We start from the raw sequence: 25,228 nt of genomic DNA on the forward strand, positions 1-25,228 counted from the left end.
TGAGCTCGATGGGCTTAAAAAGTGAGCAGTAAAATCTTAAAATCAATCCTAAAACATGCGGGGAGCCAGTGGAGGGAGGTAAAAATCGAGCTGTATGACGCTCCCACGTAGAACCGGTAGGAAGTCTAGCTGCTGCCTCTGGATTAGTTGGAGGTGGCGTGGGATTTATCACTGATGTTGGAGTGAACTGAAGATGTCCAGTTTTGAGGAGGTTATGTTTGTCAAGGTGGGAATGTTGCAGCTCGAGTTTTTACTTAGATCTGGTACACGACTGGAGGAAGCAGGACCCAACAAGTTTGTTGAAGTGCGGTTGAAAGCTGAGTCAAAAATTGTACCTCAAGTTTCTGGCAGTGGGATCGATGTAAGCGGAGAATGTGGCAAGGGTGTTTTCCGTAAGGAGGGTGGAATGTTGGGGCGTGAACCAAAAAATTTCTGTTTTGGATTCATTGAGCAGGAGGCAAACGTCCACGTAGCAATGGAAGAAAACATCCTGACAACAGACAGTTGGAGCGATAGGGAGCGTACATTAAGAGAATAAAATTGGGCCTAAAGTTGAACCTTGTGGTGCACCACTGGCAGCCACAGCCTCAGAAGAGGTGGGACTGTCAATGGCAAACGCTTGGGTATGACCTAAAAGGTAGGGATAAAATCAGCAAGGTGCAGTGCCCCTGATGGCAACCCAGATCTTGGGACGGTAGTAGTATGTGATGGATTAAGGTATTATGCCTAGATAAACATTAAATATCATCATTAAGACTATGTGGGCACACAGAAAGTGACTTTACGTCCTCCAAATTAAAGAGAAAGTTAAGAGTCTGGTATGCTTAAATCTAAACTTTCAGCATCTATGTGGCTCCTTGCCAAGTGGTGTTAGAAGGAAAGGAAAAGAAAAAAGAAAATGCACAAGTTGGCCATCGTCTTCAAATCAGCTGTTGCTCAACCTTGTTGGCTTATTTCAGGGAGCTTTTGTCTATATTCTGCTCTGCTGCCGACCTCTGTGAGTCACGTCCGCTGGGACGAGTTCACACCAGGGCCAAGCAGAAGTTGTTTCCCAGCAGCGTACATTGTTCTCTCTGTGTAAAAAGATAAGAGATGGAAGAAACCTGAAGCAGATAAGACACACCCGCAGTAAACACCTGCAAATTCTACAGCTTTGTTGGCATCCAGCGAGCGTCAGAAACCCCCCCCCCCCCGCCCGACTCTGATCTCCGCTGCGATACAGACTCACACAGTACGGCCGATGGGGGCAGACAAAACCCGTCTGGAGGTTCTTCCCTTTGCCCCGAGACGAAAAGGAAACTCACCTTTGACATCCACACTAGGACGCGTTGAGACATGTTTGAACTCCAGCCTGTCACTGATTCATGTTGCAGCCCTTTCCCATCATGCAGTGCATAATTTAGCAGTGAGGCACGCTGCTGCTGGGGCTCCCTCCACCCTGGTGACTGGGCTACCTGAAACCATGAGCCAGGCGGGCAGCCGTGAGTAAGTCACACCCTGACTATCAGAGTCCCAGTGTCTGTGGTATCTGCAGTGTCACGCTTATCAGCTGAGACCCATCAGGGGTCGTCGTCCTCAGTGACCCCCGGGGGCTCTTGCCCTCCGGGTGGCACTCACTCTGAGATTGCTAATCTGCTACACCCTATCATTTAATCTGTCTCAATAATCTCAGGTTTGTACTTGCTACCGGCTGACTCAAGGAGCCAAACCATGTCTGGAATCTGGATTGAGAAATACGTCACACCAAAGTTGCTGCTCACCCACTCAAACGACGCTGTACCTTTTCCACTGATTGTGTTCTATTTTTAAGAACTCTGGTTTTTTAATTTTCTGCAAGCTTCATCTCCATATTGCAGAAGGGAATTATATTCCTTTGTTCCTAACACCTGTGTAAAATTATAAGTTTACAGAACCTTTCTTGTAGTTAAACTAGCAGCAGAATTTGAAATAAGATGATTCTAACTGATACATTTAACGACCATTTATCAGATATTTGTTTCAAGTAATAATTAGTTTTTTCCCCATGAATGATCAAAATGAATAAATCAGAATTAACAGAAAAACATTCATATATTTCATGTTATAGGAATTTTCATCAACTGTTTGGAATCTGAATATATTTTCACTGTTTATATTTACATCCTCGAACGTCTCTAGTACTTGTTACTGCACATTACTGTGTGTTACTGCATGTTACTGTGTGTTACTGCATGTTACTGTGTGTTACTGCACATTACTGTGTGTTACTGCATGTTACTGTGTGTTACTGCACATTACTGTGTGTTACTGCACATTACTGTGTGTTACTGCATGTTACTGTGTGTTACTGCATGTTACTGTGTGTTACTGTGTGCTACTGTGTTACTGCATGTTTCTGTGTGTTTTTGTGTGTTGTTGTGTGTCACTGTGTCAGAGTTGTGTTTCCCATCCTCCAATCTGATCCCTGCTTCCCCCTGGCAGTCGTGTTCTGACAGGTGAGTCTCCCGACACACCAAACATTCCTGGGCAAGCTGAGGCGCCGGGCACCGGTGGAAAGTTACCACCCTCACACACAGGTCGGTGCCGCGGTGCAGGACCACATCGCTACCTTGCACCATTGTTATCTTCCCAGCACTTTCAGCACAAGAGCAAACAAAACCTGAAAGCTCAGCATAGGACGTTCTGCACCGTCTCACATGCCTGCTGAAACATCACACTGCTGCAGAATTGGGCCTGAACACTTTCACAGCATAACTGCTGGCTAACCGACAAGCCAGGGGAACGTACAGGAGGTTCCCCAGGACGTTCTGAGAACAGCTCGTCAAGCAGGAAGGCTTTACCCTGACGACTCCTGTCAGTTTAATGCCACCGCTCTGGTGACGGCTCCACTTGCAGACTGAACACAGGAAGTTGCAGTGGCATCCTGACTGTGACGTCTTCACTGGTGACCATGAATAAAACAAACACAACCATCATGACTGGAACCCTGACTTCTGGAAGGAAGGAACTCTCTATGATTACCTTCATCTATCAGTTCATCAACGACGTCTGGTCACCCAGCCTGCTGGAGTCCAGCTGAGAGCAACGTTGTGACCCAACTGGGATGAAGTCAGAAATGTCCCCACCTCAGGGCCTGGACGAGGCCCTAGAAAAACAACTCCACTGAGGAAACCTCATTTTTCTAGCAGACGAGCCTGTTCTCCACTGACATGAACAGAACCAAGTGCAGCAATGCTCTGAGCTGCTCCTGGGGCCCGGAGCCTCCCCCTGGGGCCTGGAGCCTCCCCCTGGGGCCCGGAGCCTCCCCCTGGAACTCTCACCTGTGACACAGCCATGGAGGAAACGTGGAAGCATCTTTCCAAACGTCCCACATCAAAGTGTGCTTCTGCAGTTCTTTTTTTGGATCCTCACTTCCCCCGGGTGATGCATCATGGCGGTCATTTATGAACCTGAGTAAAACCTCCTCCAGAGAATGATGTCATGTTCGTTCCTCTCTCAGGCTTCCTCACTGTAAGTTTCAAGTCTTTGTGCAGCGACTTCACCTTCCATTGACATGGTTAAGTACATGTTTAGGGAGGTGTTTGTTAACAGTTGAAATATCGAGGAGATTTTTGATGTCTGGCTTCGTCAGGCGGAATGGAACATCCTCTCCAAAGATCGCTAATCGCAAAAGTGAGAACACAACAGCAATCCTGTGTTCGTTCCAAATCCCTGCTGAGGACGACGGTGGTTACATCCTAAACGCGTGGGCAGCTCATCTGTTTGGCTTCAGATTGGCAGGTAGTGATGTCATCAGTGCTGCAGGTCTCTGCTTGACTGGTAAAGTCAAATGCAACTTTTTTGTCAATCATTAAATAAATCATCAACTTTTTGATTTGTATTCAAAAATAAGTCATTCAAAAGTTCACCAACTCAAATGAATCATTTTATGACGATCGGTGCAACTTTGAATCAACCTTTGAACAACTGATGTCCGACTGCAGGCTCTCAACACGTTTGTGGTCGCCGCGCTGCTCCAGTGGCCTTTTCCTGCTTCAAGAGCTCAGGAGAAACCCTGTTGAAATAATAACAATTTGTTCAGACGCCTCCAGGCTGGAGGCTTCCAGGGAACACACGCACATGCAGGGTACAAGTCCAGACACACACATTCACAGCAGCTCATATCTACATTTCCAGCGTCCTTGTGTCAGGTTTATGAGTGGGCGTGGCCCCAGGAGCTCTCAGCTCATGTCAGTGGAACACAAGAGTTCCCTGCACGGACTCGCACGCCCCAGTTTATCTCTGCCGCCCGAACAGCAGGCAAAAACAGCCCAAACACCAAAGCTGCTGCTTACAGAACTCAAACTAAAGATCCTGAGCGGCCTGTGGTCACATGGACCTATCATGGAGGCTCGTGATGTCATGAGGTCAGATACGTCTCTGTACTACTACTGCAGCAGAACGTACAGGAAGTAAATGTTCGACTAATCATGAGTAAATTAATGAATTCAAAAGTAAAAGCATTCAATAAAACTGAAACTTTTGGTGGCAAAGTTTTGTGGCTTATGAGGGAAAAACCGTCTACTGGATCAAAGTAGACCAGTTGACAACATCTAAAGCACACGTGAAGGAGCAGGTAGTGGTGCAGTAAAAATACTCTGACTGATACAAAGTAATGAAGTACAGACTGCAGCCCCCCCCCCCCCACACACACACACAGTGCCTGATGCTAGCAAATATCACTGAACTAGAGGACACAGGGGGAGCCACCAGAGATGTATGGATGGACCCACACACACACACACACACACTCACACTCACACTCACACTCACACACACTCACACTCACACTAACACACACTAACACACACTCACACTCACACTCACACACACACTCACACTCACACTCACACACACACACACACACTCACACTAACACACACTCACACACACTCACACTCACACTCACACACACACTCACACTCACACTCACACACACACACTCACACACACCATTCCTCCCACTGGAGTTAAACTACAGGAATCTAACACCTCAGCAGTTTACTGGAACAGACTGGTGTGTGTTTGCCTAGCGTCCAGCTCACCCCCCCCCTGCTGATGATTTAGTGGAGGGGATCAGAGAAGTCCTTTGCGCTCCAACATGGGTGCTGCTGACGCCTGTCGAGGTGACTCACCTGTCACCAAGCGTTTTGTGACAGAAGAGGAAGACGTCATCAAACGTTGGGAGGCTTGGAGAAGAAGTCCCCCCCCGACTAGATAAGGATAGGAACAGAGACTAGACCCTCGACCACTGACCGAGTTTATTGAAGTCCTACTTGACCCAGAAACTATAGTTGTCCTCTGCAGTCCTCACTACCAGGAGCACTCAGCTCACTGAGGTGTCTCTCCCTCCTCCATCCCTTCTGAGTGACTCCAGACTGCAGGGAGAACCAGCCACGTATGTTTAGCTCAAAGCTAACAGAGACTGATGCTAACCGCAGCTAAACTGTCCAGAAACTCTCCAGGTGGTCGTCTGGTGTAATGCAGGTCACTTTACTCTGGTTGTATCATCAGTAATCAATAACCAGGAAATGATTTCACTTGTCATGGATCTTCGGAGTAAACTGGCCCCTTCATACGTCCTTCACATAGTTTTGTCCATCTAATAAAGTCATGTCAGTTTCTAGACTGCAGGGTGTAGAAAATACGGGTATTTGTGTTGTACTGCAGGAGTACTGCTAGGAAGGAGTCCAGAGAGCAACCTGACATGTCTTCGTGACCTCTGTCCTGCTCTCTGGAGCTGCTCATGAACCTGCAGACCTGCGGCCCTCCCACTGCACTTCACCTCACCCTCGCCTCCCCCAGCTGAGAAAGGTTTAGTCTGACAGGAAGGAAACATCCGACGCGTCAACATTTGTAGTTTTCATATTCCAGATATCTAACAGGAAGTACAGTGCGACTGGAACAGGGGACGTTTTATGATGGAAGCCTGATCCCAACTGGTTCTGATCTCACAGACTGATGTCCTGCACACATGCTTGTCTCAACGGGGGACTGGGGCTTTAATCCCTGTGTCTGGAGGGAGGACAGGACCCAGCAGACTTCTCTTGCTTGCATTATAATCCCTCCAACACTGAGTTTCCGTCTGGCTCAGCATTGATGCACAGCCCCTGGGAACTCTCCAGGCTGCAGCGGAAGCTCTTGCAGCTCATCCAACCTGCGAGACGTGTTTGCTCTCAGTTGGAGGCTGTGAGGCTTTCAAATGCACCCTAAGAAACATGCCAGCAAAACAGGAAATGCTGGCGCCCGCCCAGCGCTGGAAGCCTGTATCTCTGTGAATCTCAGGAGCCATTTCCTTTCTGGGGGAGTGTTTACCAGACGTGAGCAGATGAGACAACTGCCAGGAAGCAGCTCCTTCGTGCAACAGAAACTTGCTCCCATCTTGGATTCTGGAATTGTAGAGGACATTTCGATTCACGTCCTTTAGCAACGCTGTAGGAGCCACGTGTCAGAAGGGACGGAAATATGACGATCTAGTACAACTACAAGTTGAAGCCAGGTCTCCTTGATCCACAACCAATGAACACGGCTGCCCCTTCTGCATTCCAGGGTCAGTTTAGAGGCGAAGTCCCCCTCCGGCGAGCGATGGTGGATCTCTGGAGTGAACTGGCCTGTGCGCTGACCTGACGTTGCAGCCCTGAAAGAACATCATGTGACTTTGTCATCGTCCACCGTCAGATTTAAAGACCAGAAAATCTGAGGTTCATGTCTGCTGTGTCACATGGTTTCCTGCTGTGACTGTTTACTACGTACCCCTGCAGCACAATACTGCACCCCCCCGCACACTACGGTGTAGTCCTCCTGGATTTGTCGCGTGACGAGTTCAACATCATCACACGGACAAATCCAGACACAGCTCATTCTAGGGGTGCGTCACTTTCTTCAGGAGGCCAAGATGAAATGAATGCTGGGAAATGTTTGGAAGAGGTTAATAAAGGTGATGGCGACTCACTGGAGGCCTGAGCCACGGCGGTTCAGTCTGGTCGTCCATCGGTGAGGAGCACTGCGCCGAGCAGCCGCTGTCCCTGCAGCAGTTTAGCTGATGTCACCATCTCAGAATAACTGCACCACTCAGTGGATCTGCTCACATGACCAGATCCCGACCAGATCCTCAGTAGAGGGTTCGTCTCAGAGGCTGCTGGCTGCTGCTGGGCGGAGCCTGTAGGCTACATCAGTAATGAGCAGCTGCACAGGTGACAGGTGTGTTTTCAGTGTGTGTGTCACACCACAATAGTTCCAGAAAAATGCCAGAGTTACAGAGGAAACGTCAAAACTCGGACTCACCAGGGGGTGGGCGCCCGGGTGACACCAGCACCGCGGTCGTTGTGCTAGCTTACGGCGAGCAGGTCCACCGCTAACAAGCCGTTCAGCTCTGGTCCTCAACTGAACCTGACATGAAGTTACAACACTGAAGAACATTCGATCCCTTTTCTGTCAGGAACTCATCAGACGGAAGCTCCACCCTTCGTCCTTCTGACCAGTCCTCTGTGTGTGTGTGTGTGTGTGTGTGTGTGTGTGTGTGTGTGTGTGTGTGTGTGTGTCCTCTATACACATGGAAAGAATTGATGGACTCCCACATTTGCATTCAGCGCTTCCCAGCACAGCTCTTTGGTATTCCGAGCCATGGAGGACTGTGCTGCTGCGCCGGGCCCCTCGTGGCCTGGTGGGAAGGGGGAGGCACAATGGGGTGAAGGGGGCAAGTTCTGGCGCGCTGCCAGGCAGACATTCCCAGCCGGCCCCAACTCAAACAACAGCAGCCACGTTAAAGGGCCATACCACATGAAGCAGCCCTGGCCTGGTGCTCCACCCTGTGCTTTAATGATCTTTCCAGAGACAGGACGTGTGTGTTGCACCTCATCGTACACACACGATGAGCTCACGTAAGCCGCGGCTGTACCCGCCGCTTTCACCTCAGCGTGCCTGCCTGGTCCAGCAGGCCGACGTAGAGCTGCAGCTGCCGGGGTGCAGGGGGACACGGAGACAGACGAGTTTCTTTGTACGATGACGATTTGCCCCACTGGAACACGTGATGACGTCATCCTGCTGATGTGCTGCTGTCGTGACCCTCCTGTGTTGGGCTCACCTCCCTTGGACGTTGACGGGGAGGTGGTGAGTGTGTTCATGAGCCGAGGAGCCCCGACGTCTCACGTCCTCACAACCACACAGCAGAGACGTGGCTCAGGACGCACTGGAGCTCTGCTGCTCCTGTGGTGCCAACACCTCATGGTGCTGCGTAACATCACTTTAGGAACACACACGCACGTGTGTGTGTGTGTGTGTGTGTGTGCCTCTGAACTGCTGCATGTGTAAGTGGTCGAGTCAGTCACGTCCTGACTCACTGAGCTGCTCCTGTTAGCTGACCCTGGTGCAGTAATTAGACACAGCCGCGCTCTCATCACGCAGTAGTAAATGTGGCCGTGAGGTCACGGGAAAACACGCCATCCATCCAACTGTCCTACTCTGACGCGGCACGCGTCCGACGGGGGATGGAAGGAACGCGTCTCACGCCTCCTATTTTCTGTCACCTGATTGGTGGAAGCAGGTTATGATTCACGTCAGATGATGAAACAACACTCGGCCCCACACGCTGAATCTGATAGTGTGTATTTCTGAAGTTCAGCGACTGGGCTGGCCTGTCGACGGTCTCCGGTAGAAGCAGGGACTTTACGTCCCTGTGACTCCAGCAAAAGAAGGAAATTGAGAAAGAAAGATGAGGAAAGCGCGCGTCTGCCAGCCGTGAACTCCACCTGCTCGGATGTGGCAAAGGTGCTGCCAGCCGAGCGCCGCCCCACTGGCAGCGCTTTTCCCTGACGTGACTCACTTTCTGTCTCAAAGAATTTCAGAGGAATGGAAAAGCCAAAGTGAGGAGAGTTCTGTTTTTGTGTCAGAATAAATGAGTGTGTCTGGAGAAAGAGGAAGCAGAAGATGAACTCATGAACCAGGTTCACTGGGGGCAGCACGATGGATGCAGGGATTCTTTCTCCTGGTCCGGTCCTGTCTGGTCCGGTCTCAGGTGGACCACAGGCCTCTGCGGCTGTGATCCAGATGTGTTCCACCCCCCCACCAGGAGCAGGGTCCTGAAGGAGCAGCGACTCACTGACATTTCATCTCTGGTGTGTCAGTGAACAGTGAAACAGTGAGTCCCCACGGGGGAGGAACGGTGTGGAAAGGGGGAAAGGAGCAGTCGGTCTGGACCAGGCTCTCCTGGTCCAGCAGAAACGGATACACAGTCTCCAGGATCCAGGCAGCGGTGATCTACAGGCTTCACCCCCCAGTCGCTGAGCGAGGCTGGGGACACTGCAGAAATCCAGGACAAGACATGAAGACATGAATGACCTCAGCCGCTCCCTCGTCTGGTGACGCCACAGCCGGACGCGCCTTATTTGGCCAAGCCTCGCGCGTTTAAATCGCTGGCTGAAGCTGTCTGAGCCAGAGTGACGCGGAGGACCGCACCGAGCAGACCCGACCAGTCGCTGCCTTCACCAAACCAGTTCATCCTCCCTCAGACGGATAGGAAGCGAGTGTCCGGGACTCCGGAACTACTGGGACCACTGGGACTACTGGGACCACTGGGACCACTGGGACCACTGGGACATGGCGTCGGCCAGCCGCCCGCTGCCCGCCGCCTCTCTGGCTGTCTGGATCAGCTGCTGCCTCCTCGCTGCCTCCGCCTCAGGTGAGTCCAGGTGACCTGCACCTGCGTGCCGCTGCGCACGGGACCCGAACCTCAGTCTGACGGTTGAAGTCGGGAGAGCGACGTCGACTCCCGACCGGACGAACCCGCGTCAGAGTAACACCAACAACTCCGGTAGCGCAGGTGGACGACTTTATTTGGCGGGTCGAGCGGCAGTCACATGAATGACGTCACCATCCGAGGAGAACAGGAGCGCTAGAGACCGATGATATGTTGACGGTCCTCCCTCTGGGACCCGCGCGCCTGAGGGGCTCGAAGTACTGCACCACTGAAGAGTACTGCACCACTGAAGAGTACTGCACCACTGAAGAGTACTGCATCGCAGTCAGAAAAATAAATGATCTCTGGAAAATTAACTTCCAAGAAACCCGAGAGGTCGAGAAACTTGAGTTTGGTTTCATGAGCTGAGGAGTTCACGCAGCGGGAAGAGCGGTGACGTCATACACGCGCGAGGAGCTTCACTCATCAGCAGTTCGGGGAACGGAGCACGCACGCGCACACACGCACACACACACAGAACACGCGCGAGGGTTGCTCTTTGGCTCCCTCTGCTAAGGTGGATGTAGGAACCTGAAACCACACCTGCGTCTCCAATCTGATGCTCTTGAGGTGTGAGTGTGCAGCCGCGTGACACACATGCTTCTCTGCCTTATCCTGAGGGACAAAACACACACACACACACACACCTCAGTGAAAGGTCAGTGGGTACTGAAGCAGCACATTCTGTTCCTCCCTCAATCACACCAGCTTTTCTCAGCCTGTAAGATTTTTATCATCATAAAAGCTCTGATCTCTCCCTCTCTCTCTTAACTCTCCCTCTCTCTGATCTCTGCTGCAGGCTCTGATCTCTCCCTCTCTCTGATCTCTGCTGCAGGCTCTGATCTCTCCCTCTCTCTCTTAACTCTCCCTCTCTCTGATCTCTGCTGCAGGCTCTGATCTCTCCCACTCTCTCTCTGATCTCTCCCTCTCTCTCTAAACTCTCCCTCTCTCTGATCTCTGCTGCAGGCTCTGATCTCTCCCTCTCTCTGATCTCTCCCTCTCTCTCTCTGATCTCTCCCTCTCTCTGATCTCTGCTGCAGGCTCTGATCTTTCCCTCTCTCTGATCTCTCCCTCTCTCTGATCTCTGCTGCAGGCTCTGATCTCTCCCTCTCTCTGATCTCTCCCTCTCTCTCTGATCTCTCCCTCTCTCTGATCTCTGCTGCAGGCTCTGATCTCTCCCTCTCTCTCTTAACTCTCCCTCTCTCTGATCTCTGCTGCAGGCTCTGATCTCTCCCTCTCTCTCTCTGATCTCTCCCTCTCTCTCTAAACTCTCCCTCTCTCTGATCTCTGCTGCAGGCTCTGATCTCTCCCTCTCTCTGATCTCTCCCTCTCTCTCTCTGATCTCTCCCTCTCTCTGATCTCTGCTGCAGGCTCTGATCTCTCCCCCTCTCTCTCTGATCTCTCCCTCTCTCTGATCTCTCCCTCTCTCTCTGATCTCTCCCTCTCTCTGATCTCTGCTGCAGGCTCTGATCTCTCCCCCTCTCTCTCTGATCTCTCCCTCTCTCTGATCTCTCCCTCTCTCTGATCTCTCCCTCTCTCTGATCTCTGCTGCAGGCTCTGATCTCTCCCCCTCTCTCTCTGATCTCTCCCTCTCTCTCTGATCTCTGCTGCAGGCCCTGATCGCTCCTGCTGTCATGCATGTGTCTGCAGACACGCAGCTTTAACACGCATGTGTAAATCTTGCAGGGCCCTTTCCTCAAGCTCAGAATGTCACCTGGAAATCCACCAACTTTAAAACCCTTCTGGTGTGGGAGCCCAAACCCTCCAGCAGCTACTCCTACACGGTGGAGTACTCCAGGTGAGTACTGCAGTTGTACTGACTCCTGTGTGTCGGTCACATGACCTTGACGGACAGCTGGATAGCAGCAGTGCTGCCAGACTGATCCAGGAAAATCTCTTTCACCGGATCCTCCATTTTAGGCCAGACGTGACAGAAGCTGAGGAGAGGCAAACATGGAGCTCACGGCTCCAACAGTTGACGTGATTGACATGTGAAGCTATTGTTCCACAGCGAAGATGATTGACAAAGCCTGGGCCAGCACAGACCCACAGAACCACAGACCCACAGAACCCCCCCCCCCACACTCACACACACACACACTCAGTGACAGGTCTGTGGCGTTGAAGCAGGTGGCTCTTCATCTTGTGCAGGCCACCAGGAGCCGGTCACGTTTCGTTGAGAAGCATTTTACTGACAAGCAGCGAGTCCTTCACACGCCCTCGCCACGTGTGTGTGTGTGTGTGTGTGTGTGTGTGTGTGTGTGTGTGTGTGTGTGTGTGTGTGTGTGTAGAGCAGAGGATGCTGCATGGGTCCAACTAGTCTTCCCTGTCACTATAAGAGTGACCGGATGTTTTAGACTGTGTGTTCCTGTGTATCTAATGAGGCATGTGTGTGTGTGTGTGTGTGTGTGTGTGTGTGTGTGTGTGTGTGTGCGTGTGCATGCGCGCGTCTTGCAGGGTGGGTAAGGACAGACAGCGGAACCAAAACTGCATCCGCACCTCTTCAACAGTGTGTGACCTGTCCAGTTCCATGAACCACCTGGATGCCTACTACACCGCTGACATCCTGTCTGAGCCCCCCCTGGGTGTGACCTCTGACCTCACCGAGTTCCCGTACAGCAGCTCGCCGCGCTTCTGCCCCTCCAAAGACAGTAGGTCCTTCTCACCTGTGTAGTGTCAGAGCAGCTGATACACACAGACACACACTCACACACGCCTACAGTACACACACTTACACACGCCTACAGTACACACACTCACACACGCCTACAGTACACAGTGTACACACACATTCCAGTCCATGGTTGTCACCTCATTGTTATCAGGTTTACCCTCTGAACTCCATGCAGGTCACATTGTTTTTGACTGTGTCACTGTTTGGGTCAACGTCAAAGTCCTGCGTCACCATGGAGACGAGGCATGCTGACTCCTCCCCAGGGGGAGGGGCTCCAGCGGGACTGAGAGCAACATGAACCAGTGGAGGAGAGCACAGTTGAGACTCCTCTCCTCAAGGGTTTGAAGACTTTTTAGGGACATTGTCTCTCATCTGTGTTAAGGGTTATACAGCCATGGCTGCCTCAGGAGTGAGTGTGTGAGTGTGTGAGTGTGTGTGTGAGTGTGTGTGTGTGTGTGTGTCCTGTATCAGTTTCGTTTCCTGAGGTTTACTAGGAGGATGTACACACAGCTTTATAAATGCAACAGAGTACTTGTACACACTCCTAGTACACACGGGTTTGGTTTACAGTCTTACTACAGAGTCGTTAGCATGTGGCTCCCGAGGCAAGTCGGGGTCACAGACGCACTTCCTGCGTCCTCACGGACCTGGTGTGGGTCACGTGGGAGACTGGAGTGGTCGCTGGTGCTTTGGTGATGGACTGAAGACCAGCGGCGAGTTGCTGCACCTGATCGCACCGATCGAACAGTGATCGACGGTCATTTATGTATCAACACATCTCAGAGGAGGGAGAGGAAGGGTGGAACACCCAGGAGACCCTGACAGGTGAACAAACCTGTCACCAAAGGAGCAGCTGATGGTGCCGATGATCTGATAAAATCTCTCCAAATAATCCATCGTGTCATGGAGGCGCCATCCACGCAGTGAACTCACCTGTCCTCACCTGTCCCCCCAGCTGATATCGGCAGACCTGACTTCAAGCTGGAGGTGAGCGACAACAAAAAGAAGACCACACTGTACGTGCTGGACCCCCTCACCGCCCTCTTCAAGGACGACCAGCAGCTGACCATCAGGGACGTCTTCTCTGACCAGCTGCAGTATAAAGTCACCTATCGTAGGAACAAGAGCACCGGCAAGGTGAGCTGCAGCGGCCACACAGGCGCACACACACACACACACACACAGAAGCTGGCGACAGAGACGATGTGATGTTCCCTCTGTGTTTTTCCAGAAAGTCTTGATCTCCAAGTCCAACGTGATGGAGCTGACGGACCTGGACCCTGGAGAGAGCTACTGCTTCAACGTGCAGGCCTTCATCCCCAGCCGCAGCGTCGACAAGCAGCTGGGCGAGATGAGCCAGACGCAGTGCTCCAACGACGCCGACCAGTCCATCTTTGAAGGTGAGGAGGCTCCCAGCAGATCCCCAGCTGGGTGGTGGTGGGCCGCCAGGCTGGTGTCATCCCTCTGACATGCTGAGAGATATGAAGTCGCTGAGCTTAGCTGCCGGCGGCGAGGATCCGGGCGCTACTCTGAGAACGTGTCCGTGCCGTTCTGTTACGAGAGTCCATGAGCTCTGGCAGGGCGTCTGACCAGGTACTGACCCGTGGGCGTCCTCTGGTACCGACCACAGTCACGGACGGTCCGACAGCGTTTCATGTGACCGAGCGCTCCCCTCCTTAGAGACTGGACCGTATCTAGGATGGGTAATGGCTGATGGTGGTGTCCGGCAGTGCCCCCCCGTGGGACCCCTGTGTAGAGGATGTACCTGGGGGTCCGTGGGGCAGGTAGTCTCCCCCCTCGCTGGCCCCGGTGGATGGAGGATGAGTCACTCCTGTCTTTGTTTGGATTGAAACAAAGAGCAACTCAGCAACGCTGCCTCTGACTGGCACCCTCCCACACGGCGACTCCCAGGCGGACGCCGTCAACAGCTCTGATGCCCAACTGACTCGCTGACATGCGTTCGTCACAAGTTTCATGCCGTGTGTTTGGACTGAAGTCATTTCCCTCCTTTTTCTTTGCTTATCGTCTGTTGTTGTTTTCCTCAGTCATTTGTTGCGTTATTAACCCTTTTTCTCCAAAAACATGAGGAAAGGCCCCGGGCCAGCCTCATACCGTCTGAAAGTTGTGAAGTGTGACAAAACAAGTGTGACACGTAAAACGACGAGAGCTTCATGTGCTGTTACTGAAACCACAGCACAGAGACCCCTCGGGGTCCCCGGACCTCAGCTTTGGTAACTGTGTCAGTCAGCTTTCACGCAGAGTTCCTGAGTCACAGGAGATCTGCTGTGGCTGCAGCCTCCAGACAGCAGCGCCACCCACAGGACGAACTATGAACTACCACACCAGCAGGCAGGGTTTCTCTCATGGCTTCCCCCTACACGCGTGTATTTCTTCTTGTGTTCTTCCCCACACGCGTGTATTTCTTCTTGTGTTCTTCAGCTGATTTCACACAAAACAGACGGTTTTTTATGCTCCAGTTTTGGTTCATTTTGCTTCCATAGCAGAACTTTTTCATCTGAGTTGTGTCACGTACCAACACCTCTCCCCTCACGGGCCACTCACCTGTCCTCGTGTGTCCTCCTCAGTCTACTCCGTGGGAGTGATAGCGGGCGCCATCTTCCTCATCCTGCTGCTGATCGGCATCGTCATCGCCGTGGCCGTGGTCTGCTGCAGGCGCAGGAGGAAAGCTCAGAGGGCTGGGAAAGAAGGAGTTCCTCTGCAGAAAGTCTAGAGTGTGTGTTCCATGCAGGAGGCGTGCGCACACACACACACGCACGCACACACACACACACACACACACCAATGGGAACATGTGGTACAGCTGGACTGGGTGGACCAGGACCCAGTTTAACATTCCAATGTCAAACAGTGGAATCACTTGTCTTTAGTTTCCGTGAAACTGACTCTGAACATGTTGACATATTTGATGTGATGGTTTCCTGCTGCTGAGAACGCTGAGCACTCCTGCTGAGTCACATGACCTGTCGCCACGTAGATGAGCACTACCAGCTGATTCTGTTGCACATCATCATGCGTTTCTTCAGTCGTCTCCTGGAGAAGGTGAAAACTACACTGGTATATTTTATTTTTGTATCAAATACTTTATTTATTATTTTAACAGAAGTTTTAATATTTGTATATGTTGCTATTTTATATTTCAGACTGTTGCTGATCCTTTGTTGTTATTAAATATAATAAACTACTAAATATGGTGAATCATGATTGTGAAGTCAAGTGCTGTTGTTGAGACGGCTGACGGGCGTTAGAAGCTGCTTTCAGCCCACAAACAGCAGATTAATAACCTCAGAGGGAAGCCCCCACCACTCCAGATTCCCTCTTTTCCTTCTCGTTGTTGAACTCATCGCTCTGATCGCGTGTTTGAACGCCAAACTTGTTCCAACAAGGAGGAACTTCTGGAGGTGTGACGGCGACATCAGAGTGGTTCTGATTAGGACTGTGCGATACCAACCCTGGTTTAGGTCGGTAACCTGAGACGGAAGTGGCGAGTGGGGCGGCCCGGTGGAGCAGTGGTCCTCCCTGTGGCCCCCATCAAGAAGGTTGTGGGTGGAGCAGTGGTCCTCACGGTGGCCCCCCATCAAGAAGGTTGTGGGTGGAGCCCCGGCTGCAGCACGGGGTCTTTCTGGGTGAGTCTCCATGTTCTCCCTGTTCCTGCTGGGTTCTCTCTGGTACTCCAGCTTCCTCCACAGTCCAAAGACATCAAGAGGGACCAGGTTAATCCAGACTCTAAATTGACCGTAGGCGTGGCTGGGAGAGCCAATGGTTGTCTGTCTCTATGTGTTGGCCCTGCCATGGACTGGTGACCTGTCCAGGGGGAAGGCTGCTGGGATAGGCTCCACCCCCACCACCCTGAACAGGAGGAGAGGGAGAACATGGAGGGATGGATGGATGATGGATGGATGATGGAGGGAGGGATGATGGATGGAATGATGGATGATGGAGGTATGATGGATGGAAGTGGTTAGTATCAGCAGGGTTTCCAAGTGGGAACTGTGGTGCTGTGTGAGTGGTGGGGGGGGGGGGTGGATGGAGGGACTCCTCCTCCCACCCCCTGCTGCCAGCTAGGCATCTGCTATCTCAAGCCCCCCCACCATGCGGGGTCTTCTCCCTACCAGTGGTCGAGGTTACTCGGCGATGGTAGGACACAGTCCATAGCTCCAAGGATGAAGCTGGTCTGAAATGCTTCACTCTTTCTAGGTGAACTTCCTCTTCTCAGGCCCCCCCCACCCCACCCCCATTTCGTCCACTGCTCTCGTTTTACCTGAGACACAGCCTTCGCACATGCTGTTGCCTGCTCTTGGCGGCCCCTCCTGGAGGACCAGTCCTTGACACTGAGCTGGAAAAAGACCTGATCTCTTCATTACAGCGTTTAGGAAAAATACTGCAGTAGTAGTTTAAATCCGTCCTGAAATCAGTACAAATATACTTTGCTCAAGTATCTAATATGACAGAGTACTGTCACAGTGACCTTTGACCCCCCCAAGCTTTGAAACTCACCCTTGAGTTGAGTGGATGATTGAGGCAAAGCTCCATCATGAGGCGAGAGATGTGGCGTCAACTAAAGCTGAAGTCATGAAGGCTCCACGAGTCTGCTGAGCTGTTCGGCGCCGGCGGCTGTGTTCAAGTACCAACAAACACAGAAAGAGGATGGCGAATGCTCCTGCACACTAAAGGAAGCAACCCAGCATGGTGGGTCCAAACGTGGGGGTCTCCTAGCTGCTCTCGTCTGAACAAAGCTGCTGGAGCGAGGAGCAGCGTTCTGTGGATGTCAGTGAGCTCCCAGCAAGTCTGTCGGCTCAATGCCGTTTGAGCGAGGACGAGTGTCGCCATGGAGCCTTCGGCTCTGAGCTTCCTAGTTTGTCGCTTTGACTCTCTGTGAGCTGCAAATCCAGTGAGCCGGGTTCAGGACCCGGGACACTTAGAGACGTCAGAGTGAGCGCATGCACGTGTGTGTGTGTGTGGAGTTGAGACCACAGAAGCCCCGCCCCTCTCGGGCTCTCAGGTGTGACAAATGTAACCTTGAAGCAAACAGACGCAATCATCCATAAAGCTCATTTATAGAAAGTCAGAACAAAAGAGTGGAAAAACAGTGAAGTGACGCGTCGGAGCCACGCCCTGCTGCTGCGACTGTTGCACGCGTCAGCTGGCCTCCGTCCCGACGTACAGACCACGCACGCTGTTCCGCTTCATTCAGGAAGGATGCGATCGAAGAACCATTGAACCAAAGAACATATTTGCACGACGTCAGCATGTTTGGAGGTCTTGACTCAGGTGAACAACAACAATACTGGTAGTAATTCTGTGATGCTGTACATGTGAAGTACGGGACTGAGAACACGAGGCTCGGGGGGTCAGACGTGCCTCGGCAGCTCCGCCTGGTAAACGCACTTCCCGTCCGTCTGCATGAAGCTGACTGTCATGTGATGCTCAGTGACCTGGAAGTAAGCCACGCCTCCTGCGGTGTGATTGACAGGACTGGAGTAGCGCTGCCAGGACAGAGGAACCCTGTCCCTGTGACTGGTGGAGGAGTCACTCACGACCCCACTCCCGCTGACCACATATGAGCTCCCATCATCCTCTCTGATGAACTGAGGGAGGAGAGACAGGAAGTGAGACGTCTCAGCAGCAACACGGACGACAGTGAATGTGCGACCTTTCACCCACAAAACAGTTTTCAGCATCAAATCAATCTGGATGATTGCGTTTTGCGAGCCGCTCGCTGAAGCCACAAGTGCTTTTACAGGTTTCTACTGCTGGGAGGACAAACATCAGCAGGTCCCGAGGAGCTGAGTGAGGGGCGGGGTCTGTCCTGGGCCGCTGAGCGTCTCAGCAAAGGAATCTTCATTGAGCATAATGTTTCATGTATGACCACGCAGCTGCTCACGCCACCCAGCGACCCAGAGGCAAACACGGCAAAAAGGTAACGTGGACAGAGACACACCTGTCTTGGACTCAAGTCACTGACCTGCAGGTCGTGGTCGTGTCCACTCAGGTACACATCCACTTGGTACTTCTTCAGCAGAGGCCTCAGTCCTTCCAGCAGGCAGGCCGTCGGCCCGTGATGGCCGATGGACCAGACGGGATAATGACCCGCCACCACCACATAATCGGACCTGGGACAGACCAGAGGAGAGAACTGACCATCACTCATCCTGGCTGCCGGTCCTCATGTCAGGTTTGTCGTCCTGATGGACATAATTCAGCAGTTTGTTGGCTCTGCCTCCTTAAAGAGGCTGTGGTTGCTACTGGCAACCAGGAAGCCTGGTGGTTCCTCAGCTCCCACTTGCTCTTTATTCCCATCTGATCGATCGTTTGCAATTTTAATGATAAAAAAGATATTAAACGTTGATACGGATGTCCTTATTGGAAGGTGTCAACCAAACTTCTGTCACTAACTTACGCCCCCTGGTGGGCGAAGGATTGATCCTACTCTGTCTCACTATGGCGACGTGGACTCGACTAACACGTGACAATGTCAGACTTGAATTTACGTGCTTGTGTCCCAGTGTCAGTTTGGAACCCTCAGTGTGTCTTTGTTCAGTACGTAGGGGGCGTGGTTTAGGTGTGACGACGGTTATCTCAGTGGGTCCCAAACTTTTTGGGCTGCGGACCCCCTTCTATATCTGTACACAGCACGTAGGAGATAACTTCTGCACTTCATCTTAGAGGAGGTGCATTTGAGTCGCCTGCATATTAATGTCAACTTTTGATTTTTAAGTTTACAAAGGAAATGTTTATTCACATGTTGTTATTGTGTGGGAAAATCCCACTTGAAAATGCTCAAAACCGCTATCACATTTTTTATCTTGTTAACCCCCTGGTGGCAGCTGGCACAACCTCTAGTGGCAGCTGGCGTACCCCTAGTGGCAGCTGGTGCACCCCTAGTGGCAGCTGGTGCACCCCTAGTGGCAGCTGGTGCACCCCCGGTGGCAGCTGGTGCACCCCCGATGGCAGCTGGCGTACCCCTAGTGGCAGCTGGTGCACCCCCGGTGGCAGCTGGTGCACCCCCGGTGGCAGCTGGCGTACCCCTAGTGGCAGCTGGTGCACCCCCGGTGGCAGCTGGTGCACCCCTAGTGGCAGCTGGCGTACCCCTAGTGGCAGCTGGCGTACCCCTAGTGGCAGCTGGCGTACCCCTAGTGGCAGCTGGTGCACCCCCGGTGGCAGCTGGTGCACCCCTAGTGGCAGCTGGCGTACCCCTAGTGGCAGCTGGTGCACCCCCGGTGGCAGCTGGTGCACCCCCGGTGGCAGCTGGCTTCCCCCTCGTGGCAGCTGGTGCACCCCCGGTGGCAGCTGGTGCACCCCCAGTGGCAGCTGGCGTACCCTCCAGGGTCCTTCTCCATCTTGGCGTCCCTTTGTTGATGTGACTGCTTGAATACCGAGTATTTTTACTTTTGAATGGTCCTCTGTGACGCTCCATGATCGTGACCCTGTTTTGACGCTGACTGACTTCAACATGATAAAATCCGTCTGTGTTTATTGAAGAAATGAGGCCCAAAACTGTGAAGAACATGATGAGTTTACTTGGCATGACTGTAACCATCCATATAATTCAGTCAAAGATGAAGAATGTGCTGTTGGCGTCCTTGCTGCATCTTTAGTTTGGCGTTACCTGGATACAGGCGCTGGCTCGCGTCCGCCACTGGATCAACTTACCCTGCTCTCCCCTACTGAGGCTGACTCAACCCCGCCAGTTTTTCCAGTTCCATATACAAACCAGGGACAAATGAAGTCTTCTTCTCAGTGGGTAATTTTACTCACTCAACAGTTGGTAGTGTAAGTATCATGTGGTATGACCTCATCATCACCAGACCTCAACCGCAGAAAACCCAACACCTGCAGGTGAGATGTGGATCATCTAAACCCCCATAAGGTGTAAGAGCACCGTTACGACCTGGATCTGATCCTCTCTAACACTGAAGTCCAGGTACACCACCAAAAACATGGTGCGTGGCGGAGATTCAGTCACAAGTGGGCGGAGCAAGTGTGACATCTACCATTCTAGATTTGTAGAGTCAGCTTTCGTATTTTGGCTGTTTGAAACCTCTAAATGATCAGGAACATCCTTCAGTACCTGCTGCTGGCCAGTCTGGACCGGATCCAGTCCCACTGGCGGCCAGCTGATCTGGGATCGTCCGGGCCTGAAGGCTGCAGCCGGTCCTGGGTGTTTCCACATAACACCACCGTGTCAATCATCAGGATGCTCACTGACACGTTGGTGTGTGGGACGATGAAGAGCAGGTCATAGTAGAGGCTGGGGTAGTTCCTATGGAGACCAAACAGATGCACTGACACACACGTGAAGCGGGATCAGGGAGGGAGGGCGGTGCCGGAGGTTTACCAGCGGGGGGACAGGGCAGAATACGCCATCTGAGCTGAGACGTTGCCTCTGTGGTCGTGGTTTCCAGAGACCAGGTACCAGGGGATGTGGAGCAGGGAGGGCTGGGAGAAGACCCTCTCGTAGGTGAGCTGTGAGCGAAGACAACGTCGGTAGTTAGAGACTCACAGCTCTGTAATCTGATCATGTGACCTGGAGGATCCCACTAGAGGGGTTGGCAACCAGCGGCTCTCCAGCCTCCTTGTTGCGGCTCACTTTGGCGTTGACAAAAAAAACCAAAACATGAAAATGCATTTTGTTTTTAAATGAAAATGAATAACGGTTATATCTTAATTTAATTTTTATTTATACATTATTATTTTTGCATTTTATTTACTACTTCTACGGTTATATAGCCTATTTTAACATCTAATTTTGTAACCTTTATTTAAAAATCATTTGTCAACTAAAACATGCGTCACATCGACGTCTCCAGCCCTCGCCTTTGCCTGCAGGCGGCTTCTTGAGTGTGCGACCCATTCAGTAACCGTGAGGGAAAAACGAGAGGAAAGAGACTTTAAATCTGCGTGGACGGACGCCGCCGGATGAACGGTGTGTTCGATGTGCGGGGACCAGTTGTCGAACTACAAAAATGTAATGTTGAAAGACATTTTCAAAACAAGCACTCAACATTCGCTGAAAACCCGATCATCACGCGTTCATCATGCGATCATCACGCGATCATCACGCGATCTTCACGCGATCATCACCCGATCATCAGGCAATCATCACGCGATCATCACCCGTTCATCACGCGTTCATCACCTGATCATCACCCGTTCATCACGCGTTCATCACGCAATCATCACGCGTTCATCACGCGATCATCACCCGATCATCACGCGATCATCACCCGATCATCACGCGTTCATCACGCAATCATCACGCGTTCATCACGCGATCTTCACGCTATCATCACCCGATCATCACGCGATCATCACGCGATCATCACGCAATCATCACCCGTTCATCACGCAATCATCACGCGATCATCACCCGATCATCACGCGTTCATCACGCAATCATCACGCGTTCATCACGCGATCATCACCCGATCATCACGCGTTCATCACGCAATCATCACGCGTTCATCACGCGATCATCACCCGATCATCACGCGTTCATCACGCAATCATCACGCGTTCATCACGCGATCATCACCCGATCATCACGCGTTCATCACGCAATCATCACGCGATTATCACGCGATCATCACGCAATCATCACCCGTTCATCACGCAATCATCACCCGTTCATCACGCGTTCATCACCCGATCATCACGCGTTCATCACGCGTTCATCACGCAATCATCACGCGATCATCACCCGATCATCACGCGTTCATCACGCAATCATCACGCGTTCATCACGCGATCATCACGCGTTCATCACCCGTTCATCACGCATTCATCACGCGATCATCACGCGTTCATCACGCGTTCATCACGCGATCATCACGCGTTCATCACCCATTCATCACGCATTCATCACGCGATCATAACGCGTTCATCACGCGATCTTCATGCGCTCATCACCCGATCATCACGCGTTCATTACGCAATCATCACGCGTTCATCACGCGATCGTAACGCGTTCATCACGTGATCTTCACGCGCTCATCACGCGATCTTCACGCGTTCAGCACGCGATCTTCATGCGCTCATCACCCGATCATCACGCGTTCATCACGCATTCATCACGCGATCATCACGCGTTCATCACCCATTCATCACGCATTCATCACACGATCATAACGCGTTCATCATGCGATCTTCATGCGCTCATCACCCGATCATCACGCGTTCATCACGCGTTCATCAAGCGATCATAACGCGTTCATCACGCGATCTTCACGCGCTCATCACGCGATCTTCACGCGTTCAGCACGCGATCTTCATGCGCTCATCACCCGATCATCACGCGTTCATCACGCAATCATCACGCGATCATCACGCGTTCATCACGCATTCATCACGCGATCATAACGCGTTCATCACGCGATCTTCACGCGCTCATCACGCGATCATAACGCATTCATCACGCAATCTTCACGCGTTCAGCACACGATGATAACGCGTTCATCACGCCATCATCACATGATCATAACGCGTTCATCACGCCATCATCACATGATCATAACGCGTTCATCACGCCATCCTCAAGAGTCAACTGAGTCCCACTTATTTTACAGCACGCGATAGATTTCTCATTTCATTTTACATTGTCATGAAGAATGTTCTTGATCTTTGAGGGCTCATCATGTCTACCAGTCAGATGGGGGTCATGTGACCAGGGGGCGTGCAGGTCAGCTCAATAAAGCACGCAAACATGTTGACAGCCTCCGTCTTTGGCTGCTCACTGGACCACAGGAATCACCTGACATGAGCTCACTTCCAGTTGTAGCTGCTGTGACTGCTAACCTTGAAGCGGGGGTCATCCACGCTCTTGACCCCATCCAAGTAGAAGTGGTCTCCCAGGCTCAGGACAAAGTCCAGCCCTTCAGTCTGGGCCAGCCGGTCCACCTCCGCAGCCACAGCCTCCTCATGGGGAGTGTAGAAGGGAGGCACAGGAAGTCCTCCCCAGTCAGCCACCACCGCGAACGCCAGAGCAGCTGCCGAGAAGAGCAACACTCCTGACACTGCCTCTCACACCTTCATGCACTCTGAGCGGGGGAGCGGAACCCGAACCCTCCTGGTTCTGGGTACTAGGGGTGTGAATCTCAGCACTGAGGACGATTCGATACACATCTCGATGCACTGCCAGCGATACGATACTTTAACGAGACGTGGAATTTTCTGGCGATACCATTCATCCTCCTCACGATGCGACATGATGCAAATAAGCGAAGAAAAAAGAAATTAAAAAAGGTGTAGTTCAGTGTGGTTCTAAAAAAGGGCGTGGCTTTATTCCTAGTAGGCACTTGGCAGTAAATTCAACAAAAGTGCTGTTTGTCTTTTCTCACGTCACGCAAATTCTTTTTGCATCTTAAACAGCAAGAACGTCTCAAAAACAACTGTCCTCACCTTCACATCGGCTGTGCAGTTACAACAGCAGTGGTTCTCAAACTTGTGAAGTTCAAGGACCATCATAGTTCTGAGTCTACAAATAGAACCAAATGAACCCATAAGTGTCCTTTGGGTTCCATTTTGCAGTTCCACAGAGTAGACAGACCTGCAACTGTTGGTCTGAATCAATAAAATCCTAAAGGGTTCCAATCCCAACCCTCCATCCCTCAGGTGCTCTGTCCTCGTCGGGTCACGTGACAGCACCCCTCATGAACCAATGCACCCTTCAATGGCCTCCTCCTGTCTGCCAAACTGATGTGCTTCAGTTGACTCGAGTGACTTGTGCAACAGTAGAGAGGAAAACAATTCGACCGTGATTGCTGCTGTAAAAGGACAGTCCGCAGCAACAACACTCAGTGAGAAGGGACCCTGCCATCAACGCCTCCCCGGTGTCGGCGAGGACCTCGACGGGGAGGCGGCGGCAGACCTGTCGCTGATGTGCGCGCTCTTCTTCGTGGGTCTGCGTGGTTGTCGTGAGCCGTTGTGCGGCTTCCATTCTTTCAAATGACGGACGTTTCGTCGAGCTTTCCGTCTTTCTTTGCGAATCCGCAGTGTTTCCAAACATACGATTGACACGTTGCGGGTGCAGTAAATCTAGAAGCTTCCTCGCTGTTTTACGAGTAGTGTAGTTTGTGCCTCACGGCTTCCGTCCGTATTCAATCCAAAACGCGAAATGATGAAGGTGCATTCTTTGCGCCTGGGGAGCAGCAAATGGGGTGAAGTTTAACAGGAATAAAACGGCGCTTGCATACCAGATCGAGATGAATCTGGATTTCCCCGCCAGCTGCATCGGTACCCAGTGAAGGAGCCCATGCACATGCGCATGGATTCCTATGGATTATTTCCACACCCTCACTAGGAACCCAGCCGGACTGCCAAAGGCTGCTTGGTAAGACTTGGGTAATAAAAAATGTGCTCCAGTTGAATCATAAATGTAGAGTTGTCTGCTAGGGTCAAAGGTCGGGACAAAGGTCAGGTCAACCCTCCCACAGTCAACAGTACCTTGAGTCTGGAGCAGGGACACGCAGGTCTGGAAGAGAGGCGTCAACAGCACAAGCGTCAGTGCTTCCATGATGGTGCAGTCTGACTGTTTCTGTGTCAAAGTGAAACTCACATTTCCTTGTTTGACTTCCTGTCTGTGGTGGCGTGAAAAAACAAAAGGTCGTGAGATCAGCAGACGGTTACTGAGTGACTCGTCTCAACTCTCCAAGCACGCCTCCGGAGGGTTGTTCCGGTGATAGAGGAAGAATGTGGAAGTGCTGTGGTCGTGGGCTCTCAGCTCTCTGACTTCACTCAACAACTGCATCACCTGGTTGAGCAATCGCCTTCATCACCGTCCACTGGAT

At 51.9% G+C, this 25,228-nt stretch overlaps 2 protein-coding genes and 2 long non-coding RNA genes across 5 annotated transcripts in view; 1 reads left to right on the forward strand and 3 right to left on the reverse strand.

The window, feature by feature from the left end:
• The window catches only part of LOC147242090 (uncharacterized), a 12,834-nt gene extending 8,542 nt beyond the window's left edge, over positions 1 to 4,292 (reverse strand). Inside the window, exons 1-3 of one of the 2 annotated variants that reach the window (XR_015110997.1) lie at positions 3,001 to 4,292; positions 1,305 to 1,454; positions 1 to 1,073 (exon numbers count right to left, since the gene is read on the reverse strand). The exon at positions 1 to 1,073 is cut by the window's left edge and continues 515 nt beyond it. This is a non-coding gene — a long non-coding RNA (uncharacterized LOC147242090). The remainder of the gene's footprint in view (positions 1,074 to 1,304; positions 1,455 to 3,000) is intronic. The other variant, XR_015110998.1, reaches the window with a different exon arrangement.
• A 784-nt stretch (positions 4,293 to 5,076) lies between these two features.
• Positions 5,077 to 7,755, reverse strand: LOC147242091 (uncharacterized). Its single transcript, XR_015110999.1, has 3 exons — positions 7,303 to 7,755; positions 6,971 to 7,203; positions 5,077 to 6,655 (listed from the first exon to the last, which is right to left on the reverse strand). It is a non-coding gene; the product is annotated as an uncharacterized LOC147242091 (long non-coding RNA).
• A 1,681-nt stretch (positions 7,756 to 9,436) lies between these two features.
• f3a (coagulation factor III, tissue factor a) lies at positions 9,437 to 15,647 on the forward strand. Its single transcript, XM_086191745.1, has 6 exons — positions 9,437 to 9,694; positions 11,438 to 11,549; positions 12,209 to 12,402; positions 13,381 to 13,562; positions 13,657 to 13,825; positions 15,011 to 15,647. Exons 1-6 carry the CDS (start codon positions 9,613 to 9,615, stop codon positions 15,154 to 15,156), a joined length of 885 nt encoding a protein of 294 aa, XP_086047871.1. The 5' UTR covers positions 9,437 to 9,612; the 3' UTR covers positions 15,157 to 15,647.
• Positions 15,648 to 17,444: 1,797 nt separating this feature from the next.
• LOC147242093 (tartrate-resistant acid phosphatase type 5-like) lies at positions 17,445 to 24,990 on the reverse strand. Its single transcript, XM_086191945.1, has 6 exons — positions 24,885 to 24,990; positions 23,238 to 23,428; positions 20,782 to 20,909; positions 20,515 to 20,706; positions 18,409 to 18,556; positions 17,445 to 18,031 (listed from the first exon to the last, which is right to left on the reverse strand). Exons 1-6 carry the CDS (start codon positions 24,952 to 24,954, stop codon positions 17,795 to 17,797), a joined length of 966 nt encoding a protein of 321 aa, XP_086048071.1. The 5' UTR covers positions 24,955 to 24,990; the 3' UTR covers positions 17,445 to 17,794.
• Between the last annotated feature and the right edge of the window lie 238 nt (positions 24,991 to 25,228).

Source organism: Aulostomus chinensis, chromosome 21 (genome assembly GCF_037954235.1).
Source record: "Aulostomus chinensis isolate RoL2024-O1b breed Wild chromosome 21, RoL_Achi_v1.0, whole genome shotgun sequence".
In the NCBI taxonomy this organism is placed as follows: Eukaryota; Metazoa; Chordata; class Actinopteri; order Syngnathiformes; family Aulostomidae; genus Aulostomus; species Aulostomus chinensis.